Here is a 20888-nt window from a genome sequence, read left to right as displayed (position 1 = left end):
CAGGAACTGTGGGACCCCTAGAAGTGTGGCCCCCGTGTCCTTAGAAACCACTGGGGAATTAAGCTGCAGGTAGGAGACTTGCTCAGAGGCAAGTATAACCCAGTGAGGTGGGGGAAGGGTATACCAGTATAGAGCATGTGCCCAGGTGCAGGCGGGCCTGAGCAGTGCTGGGACAGACCCTTTAGGACGCCACAGGGTTAACCCCTAGGTGGGTGTTAGGCATTTCACGACATCCCTCTTCAGTACTGTTTGTGTTTTGGAGGCTTGAGGAATGCAATGCATGGTAGTTTCTGGTAATCCCCCTCCCCCCACCCGAGTGGCAAAGCAGATTTGCTCTGTTACACCAACAGCACACCCATCAAGGCACAACCCATACATTGGCCATTTATCAATTCACCTAATATATTCGTTTTTCACAAGCATAGACACACAAACTTGCTAGATTTTTATATTTTTTGCAAATTTTTATTAAGGGGAATATGTTAAATAAAGTGTCTTCTATCCTATTCACAAAACCACACATAGATGCTGAGGTTGAGGAGCTTGCAACAGCTCCTCCAATCTCCCCTGCCCCCAAGTGTACAGCAATCAAAGGAATAAGTCACCGGTACAGGTAGTCTGCTTGGATGTTGGCTGCAATCTCAGCTTCCCACTTGTCCCCATTATTAAGCAACTTCTCTTTATTGTACAGCAGTTCCTCATGTGTCTCGGTGGAAAACTCAAAGTTAGGACCCTGCAGAGGAAAAGCGAGAGAGGTGAAAAAGTCTGAAAGCACTCACTGCAGTAGTTTCTCAGTGGCGGTCATTAAGAGCCAGAAAAGTGGATTTGCCCATCTAGTTTAATCATCAGATGACAACATGACTACTTCGCTTCGGTAAAAATTCTGCTACTATGATCTGAGGACACCCTGTGGTACCAACCAGAATGTAAGCAGCTGAATACATATCTATCCATGTGCATATATTACACACACACACTTTTTAAAAATCTGTATGCCTGATCATTTGAACTGAAAAATAATAGATGCTCAAGCTTATATTTTTTTATTATATGTTATTTCTTTGAGCTGTGTAGTTTCATCCAGCTCCTTCAAGCTTTTAGCTCAGTCTAACATCCATTCAAAGATATTCCTCATTCTGTGACCTCTTCTGGAACCTGGTACATAATTGCCCCGGGTCTGACTACTAGGTGTTGCTCTTATGCATAGCCAACATCCTATCCCTCCTTCCCCAGAAATATCCCCAGCCAGCCTGAACAGTAGAAGTCAAGCTCAGAACTGAACTGGAGTGCCAAGGTTATGCTTCCCTATGTGTCTTTTCCCAAAAGCAGATTCTGGGAAAATGGATGCTGTAAAAATGATATAATAAAGCAGGCGTGGTCAACCTTCCATACACCAAGGAACCAGAATGCACAGTACCAAGAGCCTTACATGTTCAAAAGAGATCCCTTTTGAAAACTGGCATGGTAAGAAAGCCCTTGATAAACCTGATGGAGCACAGTCTAGACCAAGCACTGACCTCCACGATGGCATCTACAGGACACGCTTCCTGGCAAAATCCACAGTAAATGCATTTGGTCATGTCAATATCATAACGAGTGGTTCTCCGGCTGCCATCTGCTCGTGTCTCCGCCTCAATTGTGATCGCCTGCAATTGTGTAGCAGGTACAGAAAAAGAGAGGGGACCAGATAAGAAAGACAAAACATAAGAAGGAAGAAAATTTGAAGGGACAGAGAGAGAAAAGGGAAAACAGGGATACATAGTAACATAGTAGATGACGGCAGAAAAAGACCTGCACGGTCCATCCAGTCTGCCCAACAAGATAAACTCACATGTGCTACTTTTTGTGTATACCTTACCTTGATTTGTACCTGTCCTTTTCAGGGCACAGACTGGGGATGAAAAAAAAGAGAAAAAAAAAGGGAGGAAAAAAAAATTGCACAACTGCTGGAATCAAACTTCAAATTAAGAGGGGCCTGGAGCTGCTGGGATCTGATATACTGAGGCCCAGATGCACAAAACTTTAACGACCCTTTAACGACGAAATTTTCAACCGTTGCATGCATTAAATGCCATTTTCCGACGACGCTAGCAGCTAACGAAAACAGAATGCAAACGAGTCACTTCCAATTGAAATGTGAACAATTCGCAATGCACTAACCATACCGACGATTGCAACGAATCATTTACCGTGATATATTTAACATGAAGTCAGACCTGTCGTTAAGGCCTGAGCTGTCATACAGACACTGCTCCCCGCTTCTCCCTGCAGCATAAAAATCCAAGCTGGCATGTTTGAAAATAAAAAAAACCCACACAAACACATGGCTTCCCGCTTCCCCCTGTATTAAATAAAAAAAAAATCACTCTGCTCTCCTCTGAAGCCAATTTCCCGGTTCTGTAAACAACTTTAAGCTGCCCCTGTCCCCCTCCCTTCCTGTTTCCCCCAGCCGGGGGCGGGCCCAGGTCTCTCTGCTGAGCTAAAGGGGATCACAGTGAAAGAGGTCTTTTGTTAGAAAGGGTTGTTTGTGAAGGACGTCCTTTTTGGAGTATTGAGGACGACGTCAACTGCACTCTCCTGCTAGGATCACAGAGCTAAACGCTTGCACGCCCCGACCCCCCCCCTCGCATACCCCCGTCTGACATAAGCAACCTACGTAGGTTTAATACGTAGGTTGTTTTAATTTTTTATTTAATACAGGGAGAAGCGGGGAGCAGCGGCGACCCCAGGGGGGGGGGGGGGGGCAAGGCCGTCGTTACAGGACGCTCATGACGAGCGCCTTTGCCCCCTCCCGATCCTTTTTTGCTTTATGCAGGGGGAAGCGGGGAGCCATGTGTTTGTGTATTTTTTTGTTTTGTTTTGACGTTTGTGGCATGCGCAGAGCAGCCAGCATAAAGCTTGGCTGCTCTGCGCATGCTTTAGGGGCCGACTACCAACGGGGATGACACCAATTTAACGAATCTTTAATGCATTGTACTTTACAATACCGTACCGAACATTAAAGACTTGTTTTTTTGGTGCATTCTTCGTTTTTTAAAATTCGTTAAGGACTTTTACGTTTTACATTTTTTTTACGTTTGGTTGATGCATCTGGGCCTGAATCTGAGCAACGTGTCCCTGAATAAACAGAGGGCTGGATACTGAAATAATTCTTGGGACTAATGGGGTGAGAGGAGGCACTAGCTGGATTGGAAAAGCCTCAAGTAGTAACTCATAAATCACTCTGGTTGGCTCAGTTTGAGCCTGCAAAACTGTGGGAAAAACGTGGGGTATAAATGTACAATAAATAAAATTGATAATGTGAATAAAATTTTAATCAGGTAAATTGAATGCTATGGATAATAAGATGAACCATTTTAGTTGGAACTTTTTCAGAACAAATAGTATTTATAACAAAATCATGGGACATGCACAGAAGCTTTGGAGACAAAACTTACTAAAGACTGAAACAACTGAGGAAAAACTAATTAAAGATAACATTGTTATATAGAGGAAACTTGAAGCAATGGAAAATCTATCTAGAAATAAAAACATGCGCTTTTTAAATTTCCCAAGGAGAACTGGGACCTCTACAAAAGAAATTCTGGCTATTCCCATAAGGGAAAATACTTTGTGTCTACAGAAACCTTTGATATATTGCAACATAGTTTAAAATTTAACAACTTCTGATTTGGGTGCTAATATAAAGATAAACGTAACCAATACTTTGATTGCTGTCTGTGCTACTGATGTTCAAAAAGATTATATTTTGTCACTACATTATAGGAAGAGGAATCTTCATTTTATGGGTTCCCAGACATTGGTCTTCCCAGATGTTACAAAAACTATCCAAAAAAAAGACATAGGCAGTTCTTGTTACTCAGACCTAGAGTTCATCAGATAGTGCATGTTTCCTGTTGAGGTTTCCTTCCAGCTGTACTATATGATATAAAAATTATAAGTATGAGCCCTCACACCTTAAGTTTCTTGCTAACAAGGATGCACCTCTTTCTGGAAGAGATGAGCATCCGGAACCCGCCTTTTATTTATTTATTAGGATGTATTTACATGTAAAACTGAAGTATAAGCCAGTCAAGTTGTGAACATTTTTTTCTTTTTTAGATGTAACTGAGATATGGGTTACTTTTCTTTAATTACACCTTACACCTTCCCATACTACATAGCCTCAAAATTTTAGGAGTCACCCTTGACCGCTCACTTTCACTCGAACAACACGTTAACGCCACCACAAAGAAGATGTTCTTCTCACTGTGGAAACTAAAAAGAATAAAACCATTTTTCCCTCGAGAGATCTTTCGCAACCTCATACAGTCCGTCTTACTATGCCATCTGGATTACTGTAACGGAGTGTATGCTGGATGTAAACAGCAACTAATTAACAAACTGCAGACGGCCCAAAATACAGCAGCCAGATTGGTTTGTGGAAAGTCCAAGTTTGAGAGTGCCACGCCCCTCCGAAAGAAACTACATTGGCTTCCTGTCAAAGATCGTATCACCTTTAAACTCTGCTCTCTAGTTCACCAAATCCTATATGGTGAAGTACCTGGCTATACGATAGATCTCATCATCCTACCGCTTCGGAATACGTTCCGACTCTCCCGTTCATATCTTACCCTTCATTATCCAAACTGCAACGGCATCAAGTACCCGTATGCTACCTCCTTCTCTTTCAATAGCACTCAGCTTTGGAATTCTTTGCCGAGGACCATAAAAACCATCACAGATCATCTAACTTTCAGGAAATCTCTGAAGACCATGTTATTCAGATGTGCTTATCCCACAGCCTCTTCCTGTGTCTCCACTGCTAGAAGCGCATCCCCCTTCCCTCAAAGTTTCCCTTCACCTTCTGTCCATTCCTACTCTTCCCCATTACCTCTTGTAGGTTTTCTGCTGTATTAGCTTCATTTTACTGCATTGGCGTCTGCCTCTGTGGTGCATTGTAAGCCACACTGAGCCTGGCACTGTTGGGAAACTGTGGTGTACAAATGAGATAATAAATAAATAAATATTCTCCTGTTGTAGTTCACACCCCAGGTCTTTGTGAATTCTGCCAGTTTTTTTTCTTTTCCTATACGTATTGCTCTAACTTTCTATGCGAGCATTTTGCTTGATATATTATTTTTAAAACTGAATAAAAAAAATAAAAATAAAAAAAGGATATGGAAAGAAGTAGGTCCCCTTTGGTGGGGTCTCACCTGGGCAGGACAGACGGCCTCACAGAGTTTACAGGCGATGCAGCGTTCCTCTCCCGAGGGGTATCTACGCAATGCGTGTTCACCACGGAAGCGTGGACTCAGGGGTCCTTTCTCAAATGGGTAGTTGATGGTGGCAGGCTCTCGGAATAGGTAGCTCAGTGTCATGCCAAGTCCTGGGGAGCAAGGGATGGTGAAGGAAGGTAAAAAGGTTCATAAGAGTGAGGAGGACACAAAGAAGGGACATGGAGTCAATGAGTTTGAAAGAAGGAGAGAGAAAAATATCAGAAGGAAAGGGAAGTAGGGAGAAAGTTTGTGTCAGTTTGCAGTATTCTCTGGCAGCTTTAATTCTGATGATCAGCCTGATTAATGCCTCCCTTCTAAAGAACCTCCTTTAATCTAATTTCTTTTTAGTTTTTACTTTCTAATCACACATTTTTATCAATGTCCTTTGTATCACATTGTATTCATATTTCATTTCCATGGTACCTGGTCAAAATAGCCCTGACAAAATGGCCCCGACAAAAAAGCTCCAAACAAAAAAAAGCTCCCAACATAATAGTCCCTGACATAACAGCCACAGTCAAAACGGCCTGTCCACAATATAACCCTTGACAAGTTAGCCCCCCGACAAAAGGGCCCGATCAGGCTGCCCAGAATATGGGACTGCATTTTTTTCCTAATAATCTTACCTTGCCAAACAGGATAAGGTTGGTAAGACTATGAAAATGACAATATTGTTTGTTTGTTTGTTTGTTTGTTTGTTTTAATTAGTATGTTGATGGAAGAATAGTTTCTTTAAATAGCAAAACAGGAATGGCGAGGGATCTCGGTTTAAAATGCAGAGGGGTCCCCTTAGTGGGGAATGGTTAGACAGACTGGAGTTATCCTGGATGGTGAGAGGGTTGGAGGGGGCTTTTGTAGCTTTTGATAGATACAGTCAATTTTGGTTATATATTAAGTTGAAATATTGGATATTGTATTGAATTTGGATTTGTGAAAAATAATAAACATATATTAAAAAAAATAAATAGCAGAACAGATCATGAATACCAGTTTGTAGCTATAGAATTTTATTTATATATGCTTTATGCAATTGAATGCTGATAGGAGTCTTTATCAGTGAAGATTTCAGTTGTAGTTTATTATCTTTTTTGTGATGTGTTATTTTTTCTTAGGGGGCTGTTTTATGGGAGGGGCCATTTTGTCAAGGGCTACTTTGTTAGGGTATGAAATGTCAAGGGTTATTTTGTTACAAGGCTGTTTTGTTGGGGCTATTTTGTCAGGGCTATTATGACTGGGTGCCCATTTCCATTATTTTTTTAGACCACATTTTACTTATTAAAGATTCATCTTTGAAAACATAACTATAAGGATTGTTAGACACTTTTACCAAGGTTAGTTCCTACATCACTTACCATGCACACTTATGTTTTTAACACATATACATCTTTAACCTCATGCATTTGCTTCCAATAAACAATGTTATTTTCTAGATTATTTTTAATATATCTTATGTATCTTTTGGTCCTTTTTAAAATATGCTGCACATTTGCTAGTCCATTTTACCCTTTTGTAAATGTATTTTAACTGTTCAATTCTGTAACCTACCTTATTTTTAAATTTTTATCCCCTTTAGATTTTATATATTTTTTTATATATACTCAAGATGTTTATATTTTTTCATGGGATTGGGATTCCCTTTGATCCCAAGCTATTCCTTCTGGGATTGGTCCTACTAGAATTTAAACTGTGGCAGTGTTTTAGGTTGCAGTAAAACTTATTAGCAGATAGGTTGGTATGGTCAAGAAATAGAAGGGGACTGGAGGCCTTGGGATGGGGGAATGGTTAGCTAAGTGGAACAACTGATGTGTTTTGACAAGATGATACTCATGCTGAAGGCTAAGTATAATTATTATTTGGGGATTTGTTCTCTGTGATTTAGAAGGTTGGGCTACCACACACAAGGCTTGGATGCATATTGGCTTGTATGCAGGACATTTGGATTGTTGCAAGGGTTATTTTGATTTTCTGAGTTATATAATCTTATGCGGGGACAATAAGATGGGGAAGAAGCTTTGGAGAGTAGATAAAGTAAAGTAACAGATGATGAGAGGGGAGTATTTTTTTTATATTGCATACATCTTAGGATTCATGCAATCTATCTCCTCCTTTGATTGGACTTATGTTTTAATAATTTTATTAAATATATTACAAAAACAAAATCTGTACAACAAGAAATCCAACAGCAATGAAAACCATTTCATCATGTTACAAATCAGACAAAACTCCCCTATTATGCCCTCCCCCTCCCATCAACACCCACAAGAACAAGAAGACTATAGGAAAGAGGTCTTTATTCCTTTGATAGGATTTAATAGGGTGGCTATGTTTATGTTGAACTGTATATGGGACTGTGTTGACTGGTGAGCCAATAAAATTCTAGGTCTCCTTGTGGGACTGTGTGCGCTTGCCTTAAAAAATAAAATTTAAAAAATCCTGATGTTTATCCCACCTCGATACAGCTCTGTCCACAGCAGTGTTTGTGCAGCCTTGTCCGTGATAGACTTCAAGTCTGTTGGTTCTTCTCGCATGTTCACATACTCTGCCACGGAGCAGAAGAAACATATTTGATAAGCTGCATGTTTGCATTTTACAAAGCACTTCAGACAAAGGCACATAAATACTAAAGCAGAGGAAATGAACTGAGGATAATGACCCATTACACAGGAAACAATGCAATAATTGGGAAGAGCTCTCAGCCCAGTAATCGCATCCTTGCTAAAGAACCACTGTTCATTACCAGCAGCTAACTACATCTGGAGTCCCTGCAGACTGGGAGAACTGATTAGACCTATGTGAAAAGGAAACCAATGATACTGTAGAACACAAATGTTAGGCTAAATAGGTCCCATTTTAAAGGTCAAGGCTGAGTTAAGAGCAGCACAGGGAGCTAATGGGACCTACCCTGATCCCACAAAGTCTGCAGCATAGCTGGGATTAGAAGCCAGCAGTTCTGATTTTTAGCTCTGTGTTCTAACTACTAAATGTCTCCTCCCAGAATTCTTGTTTTGGATCTTGTCACTTACTGTAAGATTTCCGCTGCATAGAAATGCTAAACTGTCTTGCAGGAACTGGGCAGGCAAATGTCCCTGGGGAAAGGAGAGGAGAAATTGTCAAGAACTATCAAGCAAAGTCTTCCAGTAAGCTGGAAATGCATACAGAACCCTGCAACAGAAGAGGAGCACCCTGACCGGGAACTGTGAGGCAACAATAAGTCAGTTTCATTAATCTTTAGCTTGGCTTTAAAAAATAAAATGTCATATGAATGTAAGTAAAGGGGGGAAAGGGGAAATGGGACTTGATATACCGCCTTTCTGAGGTTTTTGCAACTACATTCAAAGCAGTTTACATAGTATATTCAGGTACTTATTTGTACCAGGGGCAATGGAGGGTTAAGTGACTTGCCCAGAGTCACAAGGAGCTGCAGTGGGAATCGAACTCAGTTCCCCAGGATCAAAGTCCACTGCACTCACCACTAGGCTACTCCTCCACATGCCTCATGGAATTCTTTTCAGAGGGGAGGATCAGGGTAATTAGAATGGAGCAGTAGACAAATACTGCATTGCACTGAAAGTAATAAAATCAAATGTGATAATATAGCTAACCATTCAACGTCACAGTCAGATTTCCAAGGATGGATTTTACAGTTTTATCACAAGGTGTCACTGGCCCAAGGCAACCAATATTGCTGTGCTTCTTCATCACTAGGAGGCTGTACACACTGCAATCAGTAGCAAACTAAACAATTCATTCACTAGATGTCACTTTACATAGCTATCATTAAAGTTATATGGTTCAGTCACTACATTTTACAAATTGCAACAATGAAATACACGTCGGAATCATTAAGAGTCAGCTCAGCAAGGATGGGAATGAAACAACAGGGTGGAGTGAGAAGGGGTGCAAGGTGCAAAAAGCACTGAGTGTGTATAGATTTATTTCCAAACCCCTCTACGTGTCTGTGTGTGTGCATGTGTTCTCTGTGTCTCTCTGACACAGAAGGGAGAAGACTACATAGAAACATGACGGCAGGTAAGGGTCAAATGGCCCATCCAGTCTGCCCATCCTCAGTACCCACTAACGCCTACTTTTCCTAAGAGACCACACATGCCTGTCCCAAGCTTTCTTAAATTCCGACACAGTCTTCACCTCCACGACCTCCACCGGGAGGCCATTCCACGCCTCCACCACCCTTCCTGTGAAATAGTTCCTTAGGTTACTCCTAAGCCTGTTCCCTCTTAACTTTGTCATATGCCCCCTCATTCCAGAGCTCTCCTTCATCTGAAAAAGGCTCTCTTCCTGTACATAAATGAGATATTTAAACGTTTCTATCATGTCTCCTCTCTCCCTCCTCTCTTCTAGTGTATACATGTTGAGATTAATAAGCCTGTCCCTATAATTTTTGCATTCAAGACCGCTTACTAATTTCGTAGCCACCCTCTGGACTGACGCCATCTTGTTTATATCTTTCCATAGGTGCGTTCACCAGAACTGCACACAGTACTCTAAATGGGGCCTCACCAGAGACTTATACAAGGGCATTATCACCTCTTTTTTCCTGCTGGTCATCCCTCTCCTTATACACCCAAGCATCCTTCTGGCTTTGACCATCGCCTTTTCTATCTGTTTGGCCACCTTAAGGTCATCAGATACAATCATCCCCAAGTCTTGCTCTTCTTTCGTACAAAGAAGCTCTTCACCCTCTATATTGTATTGTGCCCTTGGATTCTTGTAACTCAAGTGCATGACCCTGAATTTCTTAGCATTAAATCTTAGTTGCCAATTATTGGACCATTCTTCAAGCTTCGCTAGATCCTTCTTCATGCTATCCACACCCTCCACGGTGACCATCCTATTACAGAGTTTGGTATCATCCGCAAAGAGACAAACCTTACCAGACAACTCTCCTGCAATATCGCTCACAAAGATGTTAAAAAGAGACGACTCGAGGACTGACCCCTGCAGTACACCACTGATAACATCCCTTTCCTCAGAGCAAGCTCCATTTACCACTACCCTCTGGTAAATGGAGCAGTTCCCAGCACGTGAGCATCGAACAAGATGGTTGCGTAGGTCAGGAGCTCCACTTTTTCCTTCGTAAAAACCTCAGAGATTGCAAAATTGAGGTAACTTCACGATGGCTTCCTCTAAACATGAGAAAAATGAGTTAAACACAATCGCAAGGAATAAAGCGCCCTAAGAAAGAACCTCTGTCTCAAAGTACGAATAAGATGGATGCACTATAAACACTGTTACAAGAGCTTCTTCAAGTCAAAGAACTGATTAAAGAAAACAGTGAAACGCTCTCCGACATGAAGGAAGAACTTCTAAACTTAAAACAAGTTTGTTCATGCAAGTCGCACCACACAAACGGAACACTGTATCTTTTTTGAGATACGGCGACCAGAATTGAACACAATATTCGAGGTGTGGTCGCACCATGGAGCGATACAAAGCCGTGCTATATTAGAGAAACAAGGCAGATGCTAAAGACAAGATTTAATTTACATAGACATATGAAAAATGCCAGTGCCAGCCAGGATGTCACGCCTGTGGGGCGGCACTTTACAAAACCAGAACACCGTACCAGTGATTTCATAGTAAGAATCCTGAAAGGCAACTTAAAAACAATACAGGAACGTAAGACCTTTGAAGTCAGAATGATTAAATATTTTGACACCAACCAGACAGGACTTAACAAAGATCTGGGTTTTCTTTATAAACCATAAAAATGTACTGCTTTGTTTGTCACCCTCCTGTCGCCATGCATATCTCCCTGTCTCTCACCTACCCACCCCCATCCTTTTATTTGACTGCCACCGAAATGCTTTGATGTTTCACTTATATATAGTCATCTAGCAATATTTGCTTATTTCCAATCTGATGAAGAAGGGCAACCTTCGAAAGCCAATCAAGAAATGTATTAAGTTATGTCCAATAAAAAAGGTATCATCTTATTTTCTTTTCCATGTTTCATTTTGTTTTATTTCTATTGATTACAGTTTAGTTATATTACGCACTGTGTTGACATTGTAAGTAGTGTACTATGCCATACTTTGCATTGTTATTTGAATATATTTACTGCTGTAATTGTCTATTGCTTATGTTTGATTTATTCTTACTGTACACTACCTTGAGTGAATTCTTTCAAAAAGGTGATAAATAAATCCTAATAAGTAAATAATAAGTAAGTTATAGGGTGTCTCTGTCCCAAGGCAATAGATATTCCTATGCTTCTCCACCACTAGGCGGCCATTCATAGAGCAACCAGTAGCAAATTATATAGTTCACATACTAGGTATCACCATACATAGCAATAATTAAAAAAAGTTATACAATTCAGTAACTAGATTTTACAGTAATATTTACAACAAAAAAACGAAATACACAGAATACTGCACTAGGGGGAAAGCAAGCCTCAGAATTATTTTCAGAACCTATGTGCACATGGACGTGCGTGCATGTAAATATATATATATATGGGGCAGTTTAAATGAGCAGTGCCAAAGAATTCTGTTTGGATAGAATAATAAAATCAAATAAATTGTGATATTTCCCACAGCAGCAAGTTATTAGTTTGCCACATATATACCAATCATTAAGAAAACTATACTGTCTGATCAGTAGGTTTCACAGTAGAATGTACAACAGAGAAAATGAAATACACATCTGAATCACTAAAAGGCAGTCCATCAGGGCTAAGTACATAAGTAGTGCCATACTGGGACAAACCAAAGGTCCATCAAGCCCAGCATCCTGTTTCCAACAGTGGCCAATCCAGGTCACAAATACCTGGCAAGATCCCAAAAAAGTACAATACATTTTATGCTGCTTATCCCAGAAATAAGCAGTGGATTTTTCCCAAGTCCATTTTAATAATGGTCTATGGACTTTTCCTTTAGGAAGCCGTCCAAACCTTTTTTAAACCCCACTAAGCTAACCGCCTTTACCACATTCTCTGGCAGTGAATTCCACAGATTAATTACATGTTGAATGAAGAAAAATTTTCTCCGGTTTTAAATTTACTACTTTGTAGCTTCATTCCATGCCCTCTAGTCCTAGTATTTTTGGAAAGAGTAAACAAATGATTCACGTCTACCCATTCCACTCCACTCATTATTTTATAGACCTCTATCATATCTCCCCTCAGCCATTTCAGCCTTTCCTCATAGGGAAGTCGTCCCATCCCCTTTATCGTTTTTGTTGCCCTTCTCTGTACCTTTTCTAATTCCACTATATCTTTTTTGAGATGCGGTGACCAGAATTCAACACAATATTCAAGGTGCCGCCGCACCATGGAGCGATACAAAAGCATTATAACGTCCTCATTTTTATTTTCCATTCCTTTCCTAATGCTTTCTTAGCCACCGCAGCACACTGAGCAGAGGGTTTCAACGTATCAACAATGACGCCTAGATCCCTTTCTTGGTAGGGGACTCCTAACGTAGAACCTTGCATTATGTACCTATAATTCGGATTCCTCTTTTCTGCATGAATCACTTTGCACTTTCTCACAGTAAACGTCATCTGCCATTTAGAAGCCCAGTCTACCAAGGTCCTCTTGTAAATTTTCACAATCCTCTCGCAATTTAACAACTTTGAATAACTTTGTGTGATCAGCAAATTTAATTACCTCACTAGTTACTCCCAACTCTAGATCATAACCCCACTATCTACCCTTCTCCATTGAGAATACTGACCATTCAACCCTACTCTGTTTTCTATCTTTTAACCAGTTTTTAATCCACAATAGGATACTACCTCCTATCCCATGACTCTTCAGTTACCTCTGCAGTTTTTCATGAGGTACTTTGTCAAATGCCTTTTGAAAATCCAGTATCAACCAGCTCACCTTTATCCACGTTCGTTCACCCCTTCAAAGACATGTAATAAATTGGTGAGGCAAGATTTCCCTTCACTAAATCCATGTTGGCTTTGTCTCATTAATCCATAATTTTGAATATGCTCTGTAATTTTGTTCTTTATAAAATAGTCTCTACCATTTTGCCTGGCACCGACGTCAGGCTCACTGGTCTATAATTTCCTGGATCTCCTCTGGAACCTTTTTTTTTTTTTTTTTTAATCGGTGTATTAGGGTGTTGCAGCATTTAGAAGAGGTGCAAAGTGGGGAAAGCATACACCTCATAGAAACATCTACAATCCCTAACTCCCGGATTCTATATATGGCACCTAGATTCCACGCGGAGATACATGCACAACTTAATTGGCGGAACAAGGTAATCAGCATTTTTAACAGCACCTAACAAGCAATAATGAGCACTAATTGGCAATAATTACAATTTATGCACAGAAATAGCTAAGCATATGCTATAAAGAACTGCGCCTCAATTGCAAAGCGCGCAGTTCAAAATAAACACGTGTAACTGAAAAGGGGCGTGTTTATGGGCGTTCCAAAATTTCCACATGTAATTACAGAATACGGATCAGTGCGCCTAAGTCTACACGCATGGATTTACACCAGGTTTTTATTGGTGTAAATGGACGTGTATAAGTACATAAGTAATGCCAAACTGGGAAAAGACCAAGGGTCCATCAAGCCCAGCATCCTGTCCACGACAGCGGCCAATCCAGGCCAAGGGCACCTGGCAAGCTTCCCAAACGTATAAACATTCTGTACATGTTATTCCTGGAATTGTGGATTTTTCCCAAGTCCATTTAGTAGCGATTTATGGACTTGTCCTTTAGGAAACCGTCCAACCCCTTTATAAACTCTACTAAGCTAACCGCCTTCACCACTTTCTCCGGCAACGAATTCCAGAGTTTAATTATACGTTGGGTGAAGAAAAATTTTCTCCGATTTGTTTTAAATTTACTACACTGTAGTTTCATCGCATGCCCCCTAGTCCTAGTATTTTTGGAAAGCGTGAACAGACACTTCACATCCACCTGTTCCACTCCACTCATTATTTTATATACCTCTATCATGTCTCCCCTCAGCCGTCTCTTCTCCAAGCTGAATAGCCCTAGCCTCCTTAATCTTTCTTCATAGGGAAGTCGTCCCATCCCCGCTATCATTTTAGTCGCCCTTCGCTGCACCTTTTCCAATTCTACTATATCTTTCTTGAGATACGGCGACCAGAATTGAACACAATACTCAAGGTGCGGTCGCACCATGGAGCGATACAATGGCATTATAACATCCTCACAAATGGCATTATAACATCCTCACACCTGTTTTCCATACCTTTCCTAATAATACCCAACATTCTATTCGCTTTCCTAGCCGCAGCAGCACACTGAGAAGAAGGTTTAGGTGCTGCGGTATCGACAAAGCGTTCTCTATATACTGCGTCTGACTACACTTATTTCTGCGCAGATTTTTTAGGCGCCATATATAGAATCTAGTCCTATGTGTGTTCTCTGTGTGACTGTACATATGCATATATGTGCATCTGTTGTGGGTAGATATATCTTGCGTTGGCTCTGTGTAAGTCTGTGACAGAGAGTAAAGAAAAAAGGGAGAAGTAGTCTGAAAGGAGCCATTACCTAACTGCTATGCTTAATTGTATCAAAATTTCTATACTGTAGAAGCTGAACTGTTTCTCTCATAGAAATGCATTAGGACATTTTGGGGGGGAGGGGATTATTCCTCCCAAGTTTCATGTGGTTCATTTTTAAACTCAATTTGTTTTTTCCCCTCCATTCCAAATGTGGTCCATTTTGTCTGTCTGGGGGCAAAACAACTCTCTGAAATTTGACCCACTCTCAGCCTCTTATGTACAATTTCTTTCCAACATTCATTGGGTTGGAAAGAAAATGGAAAACGGTAAGGAATCAACAAGAAATTAAATGAAAGAGTAAAAGAGAAGGACATTCCGCAGTGTGTATAAGGCCACAAACAATGGTGGTGTATGTCAAAAGTAGCACTGTCCAAAACTCTGAGTCTTGGACAGTGCCTCTCAACATTAAGAATGAAGTCTCAGAGACAGTCCCATAACCAATGACATTACTACAGCTGTCTCTAATGGCACTCACCTGCCCGGGACACATGCTGCAGAATCCTCAGCGCTGACATGGCAAGGGTGGAGGATCACCTGAACCCTGAGAGAGAGAGAGAGACTATCCTGTGAATCATGTAGAGAGGGAAAAGATTCTTAGGTGATGAGAAATGCAGTCAGAGACCAAGAAACTGTAGCAGAAAGAGAGATATTTTCCATTGTGCTAGGCACCACAGACCTGATTAAAAGCATTTTCCAAGCACACCTTGATAGGTTGCCTATATATATTACAGCCTATGAACTCTAAAAAGAAGTTATATTTGGCAAAATGCAAGTATTACACTGAGCACTGGCAGTACACTTGGAAAACTGAGATCATACTCCATGTTCCTTAGTTTAGGAGTGCGGTTCAATTACTGTCCTAGTATGTGCAAAACTTACCCAAAACTAATGGTGGGAGCCAATGTAGTTTTTCGCGGAGGGGTTTTGCGCTTTCAAATCGCGTTTTTCCGAAGATAAGCCTAGCTGCCGTGTATTGAGCGGTCTGGAGTTTCTTTAAGGTTTGTTCTTTACAACCCGCATAAATTCCGTTGCAGTAGTCTACGTGGCTTAGTACCATTGATTGTACCAGGTTGCGAAATGTTTCCCTTGGGAAGAATTGCTTCACATGTTTGAGCTTCCACATTGAGTGGAACATTTTCTTTGTCGTGGATGTCACTTAGCTCTCTAGTGTTAAGTTGCGGTCCATTGTAACACCGAGGATTTTCAGGCTGTCTGAGATAGGAAGGGTGTAGTCTGGGATGCTGATGATTGTGGGGTTGTCTGTGTTGTGTTGGGATGAGACAGTGTGTTTTTTCCTTGTTGAGTTTTAGTTGGAATGCATTAGCCCAAGAATCCATGATGTTCAAGCTGAGCTTGATTTTGTTGGTGATTTCTGTCAGGTTAGATTTGTAAGGAATGTATATTGTGACATCGTCTGCATAGATGAAAGGGTTTAAGCCTTGGTTGGATAAGGATTTGGCTAGTGGGGTCATCATTTGGTTGAAGAGGATTGGTGATAGCGGTGATCCTTGTGGTACTCCGCAGTCTGCTTTCCACGGTGATGATATGTTTGAGTTTGGCAGTTTGAGTTTGGGAGGCAGGGATAGTGCTGGGCAGACTTATACGGTCTGTGCCAGAGCCGGTGGTGGGAGGCAGGGATAGTGCTGGGCAGACTTATACAGTCTGTGCCCTGAAGCGCACAGGTACAAATCAAAGTAGGGTATACACAAAAAGTAGCACATATGAGTTGTCTTGTTGGGCAGACTGGATGGACCGTACAGGTCTTTTTCTGCCATCATCTACTATGTTACTATGTTCTTGTGGTTAGGAAACCCTTGATCCAGCTAAGTATGTTTCCACCGATCCCGAACTTATCTAGTAGCCTTATTAATATATTAATTATAATTCATATGCTGGAAAATTCACCATTTTGCCACATTCACAAAAATCATAAGCTGGTAGAAAGGAATTGGTAAAGAAGGAACAATTGTTCACCAATTCCATTAGTACTAGGGCCAGATAAAATGCCATAAAATTTATAGGTAAAGATATCGGGCATCATTGTCAATTAGAATTTAACTCTAGAACCCCAGATTAAGTTGCTGATCATGAAAGCTTTTAACACACTGAGGAAACTAAGCAGCACTAGATCTTTTTTTCAATCAGTCATCTTACAGAATATTGGTACAATCTCTTGTTCTCTCGCGCCTGAACTACTGCAATGCGTTGCAAGGAGGTGGTTGGAAATTATAGACCTGCGAGTCTGACCTCAGTGGTGAGCAAACTTATGGAGGATTGTGATGTTTCTCGAATCAAATGGACTGCAGGCCCGAGGCAGCATAGCTTCACTAGAGGCAGGTCGTGTCAACACGAATCTGATTCTTTGAATAGGTGACCAAACAGTTGGACTTGGGAGGCACACTTGATGTGATGTACTTGGATTTTAGCAAAGCCTTTGACATGGTTCTGCACAGGAGACTGATAAACTGAGTGCCATTGGTATGAGGACCTTCTTAAAAGACTTCAAACACTGCAGAACACTGAAGCATGCCTATTTATTGTTCTTTCAGGTACATGTCTTTCTCTCCATTGCTGAAAAAGCTTCACTCTCGTATATTGTTCAAACTTTGCTCTATGACCTTTTTAACACTCCAAGGATATGCTTTGTTATATCTGGGGAAGCTAATACATATTTCAGTTAGGAATACAGTATTATGTAACTGACTACCTCTTTTATTACAATACTCGAGTATATATATATCCGAGGGGTGTGATATACTCTGTTCAATGGTACATTTTCCTATCAATTGCTAAATTGGTAGAACTCACTGCCATTGAACATTTGGTTAATTTCTCATTATTCTGTATACACGAAAGCTATCAAAACCTATTTCTATTATATTTTTAAAAGTTATCTCAATTTTATCTAACTTGTTAATCTGAAGACTGATGTATTTCCAGGATTTTGTCCTGCCTCTTTATATTGTGCACCGCATAAACTCTTTGGGGACACTGCAGTATAGAAACACAATGTAGTGTCAGATTGAAAATGTTAACAAAATGCTTTTTTAGTCTATGCACAATTAAGCTGTAGAACTGGTTTCTGAATGATGTGATCAAAGCTAATTGTATAGCTCAGTTTAAAAAAAGGTTTGGATGAGTTCCTGGAAGACAGGTCTATTAACAATTGTTAGCCTGGTAGGCTTGAGGATCATACAGTGCTTTGAAAAAGTTTTGCATCACCTAAGCAAAACTTCACATTTACAGGTTTAGTTGCCTCACAGTTGAAGTATGTCACAGTAACATGGAAGTAGCATACATCATTTTATTCAGAAATAGAATTTTATAGTTATTATTATTATTATTACATTTGTACCCGCGCTTTCCCACATAATGCAGGCTCAATGCGGCTTACATAGTAATTTGAAATACAAAGTTAATGGAATTTTAATAAAACAGTAGTAAAACAATGTAAAGTTGGGCTTAGTTGAGCTAGATAAAATATGACTAGGATAAAAGAGGGTAGACAGGAATGCACAGTTGAATTTTATAGTAATCATGTTCATTGTTTTGGAATTCTGGAAAAGGATTTGCTATACTATCACACCATCCTGGAAAATTTATTTTATGAAAATATGATGTAAAACTTTTTCACAGCACTGTATCTTCTTCTGGAAAGAGCGACGGGGAATAGATTCTCCCTTACGATCTGCCAAATACTGTAAAGTGATATGGAATGGTCCCTGTAAACAATGAACGCTACACTCGATGGGCCATTGGTCTAACCTAACACTTATTATTTCATTTTTTATATTCCATCTAGAAGCCCAAAAGCTATCGAAGTGGTGTACATTCAAGTACAGTAGATATTTTTCTGTCCCTGGAGGGCTCACAATCTAAGTCTGTACCTGAGGCAATGGAGAGTTAAGTGTCTTACTACCCAGGATCACAAGGAGCTACAGTGGGATTTGAACCAGGTTCTCCTGGTCATCAGTCCACTGCTCTAAGCATTAGGCTACTCTGTTATAATTATGACTAATTGGGATTTATTAACCACCTTTATGATGAGTTTCACCCAAGGTAACATAGTAACATAGTAGATGACGGCACAGAAAGACCTGCATGGTCCATCCAGTCTGCCCAACAAGATAAACTCAGTGTTTTAATCAAGGCCAACCCAAGGCTCCTTAGCCCCTAGGCAACTTTTAGCCATGTACCCCTCACCCCCAAGGGTACCTCAAGGCCCTACTCCCCCAAAGTCCAGCATATCACCTAGCCCTTCCCAATGCATTTCCTGCTTGGGGAATGCGCAAGACTTTACTGAAAGGTTCTGCTGGCAATGAGTACCTTTGCAGCAGCAGCGGGAAGGGGGTAAGATGAGATACAACTGTGCCACTGGACCCAAAAATACTGCCACCCTAGGCAGATGCCTAGTCCACATAGTGGAGGACCAGCCCCCATTTTAACACATTCTAACTTGTATTCAAGGAAAAAAAAACCCTTAGTGAAGTGCTGGGAGTTTCAAATCATGCTCCTTCCAGTCATGCGCTTTATGACCTTGAACAAGTCAATTACTCTTTCACCTACTTCTGTACAAGCTTACATGTGTATTTACTATAAAGTACCATAGCAGTAATGCACAGTAGTGCTCAGAACCTTAGGTGAGATTGGGTGGCAGAGCAGGTGGTGGGAGGCGGGGCTAGTGCTGGGCAAGGCTTCTACGGTCTGTGCCCTGAAAATGGGAGATACAAATCAAGGTCAGGTATACACAAAAAGTAGCACATATGAGTTATCTCGTTGGATGGACCGTGCAGGTCTTTCTCTGCCGTCATCTACTATGTTACTATGTTTACTGCAGGCCCCACTTTACGCAATGGGACCTATTTACTAGTAATAATGCGCACTAACGTGGCAAACACACTTAAGATAGCTAGCCCCTAGAATGTAAGCTTTCCTGGACAAAACCTACTGTACCTAAATGTAACGCTCCTTGGTTTGGCTTTGAAAACGCAAATAAACTTCAAACCAAATCCACTTGAAGCAAGGTAATCATCATTTTCATATTCAAACTACTTGAAGAAACAAAGTCACACGAATTCGGATCCCCCGTGGTCTTCAGCCTCTCTCCTCGGTCTAGCTGGCACTTCTCTCCTCCTTGCCCGCGATTCGAGACCTCTCCCTCAAACTCACACCTAAGGTTGCTCACCAACAATCCCACAGCTTTCCTCCTCCGGAGCCCCGTCCTCTATGACACAACTTCTCTCTTAGGCATCCGTCCTTTGCCTTGCCATAAGAAAACAGGAAGTTAGTGGGTTAGGAGAGGGCGCAGGGCGGGAGCGACACAGGAAAAGAAAAGTTGCAGGACCTATAGCGGGCGACCTCAAACAAGAAGGTTAGATTGAGAACACGAGCCTACATGACGTCAAAAAGCTGAAGCCAATTAGGTTTATCTCCCCTTTCTCCGCGAGTCCGCGCAGCCCTCATTCCTGTTCACCCAAAACAAAGTAAGCAAACCTATGAACTGCTCTATTCATGATATCGTTCTTTAGCGTTGGTAGCATTTTTTTTTATTTCACTTATATTTTCAAATATGCGGGCTTGTCCTGCTTATGGATGTACACAGATGAAGTATTGGTTTCATCGGTTACAGCAGTCATCATGAGTAGTAAATTGTAAACCATTGTGTCGTTTGGAGGGCTGGCTCTAGGGACTTCCTGGATTCGTGCAGAGATGTCTTTGGGCCACCAAAACAGACATTAAGTTATGAGAATCAGGTGCTTAACATTAAGACTTACTATTTATAAGTACAATTTAAAAAAAAACATGTTGAAACCTGAGAGCATTTAGCATTTTCCCCTATGTTTACATCAAAAGAAAAAGGTGGTATTTGGGAATAGTGGCTTACCTACGGTATTTGACACCCAGGGCTAGTCATTTTTAACACCACCCCCCCCCCCTCCAAAATCCAGTACTAGGCATACAGACAATACAAAACACTCAGGACCTGTAGAGCAATTCTACCATAGCATAAGCAGTAATTTCTACGAGTCACACAAGGGTGTACCTAGGAAAAGGAAGTATCTTAAACCAGTGGCGTAGCCAGTATGGGGCCACCGGGGCCTGGGCCCCCCCT

At 41.0% G+C, this 20888-nt stretch overlaps 1 protein-coding gene across 4 annotated transcripts; it reads right to left on the bottom strand.

Moving 5' to 3' along the window:
- Nucleotides 1-439: 439 nt before the first annotated feature.
- NDUFS8 (NADH:ubiquinone oxidoreductase core subunit S8) lies at nt 440-20075 on the bottom strand. Of its 4 annotated transcripts, none has more exons than XM_030185564.1 (7): nt 19948-20075; nt 15252-15317; nt 8282-8344; nt 7708-7797; nt 5196-5368; nt 1518-1646; nt 440-733 (listed from the first exon to the last, which is right to left on the bottom strand). In XM_030185564.1, the coding sequence occupies exons 2-7, from the start codon at nt 15289-15291 to the stop codon at nt 602-604; spliced, it is 627 nt and encodes a 208-aa protein (XP_030041424.1). In that variant the 5' UTR covers nt 15292-15317; nt 19948-20075; the 3' UTR covers nt 440-601. The 4 variants fall into 4 exon arrangements, with proteins under 4 accessions (XP_030041424.1, XP_030041415.1, XP_030041434.1 ...); XM_030185555.1 differs by having other exon boundaries at nt 19962-20074; XM_030185574.1 differs by lacking the exon at nt 19948-20075 and adding an exon at nt 19730-19827.
- Between the last annotated feature and the right edge of the window lie 813 nt (nt 20076-20888).

Source organism: Microcaecilia unicolor, chromosome 1, assembly GCF_901765095.1.
Source record: "Microcaecilia unicolor chromosome 1, aMicUni1.1, whole genome shotgun sequence".
Taxonomy (NCBI): domain Eukaryota; kingdom Metazoa; phylum Chordata; class Amphibia; order Gymnophiona; family Siphonopidae; genus Microcaecilia; species Microcaecilia unicolor.
The sequence above is the reverse complement of the archived record's forward strand: the minus strand, read 5'-3'. Positions and strand labels throughout refer to the sequence as shown.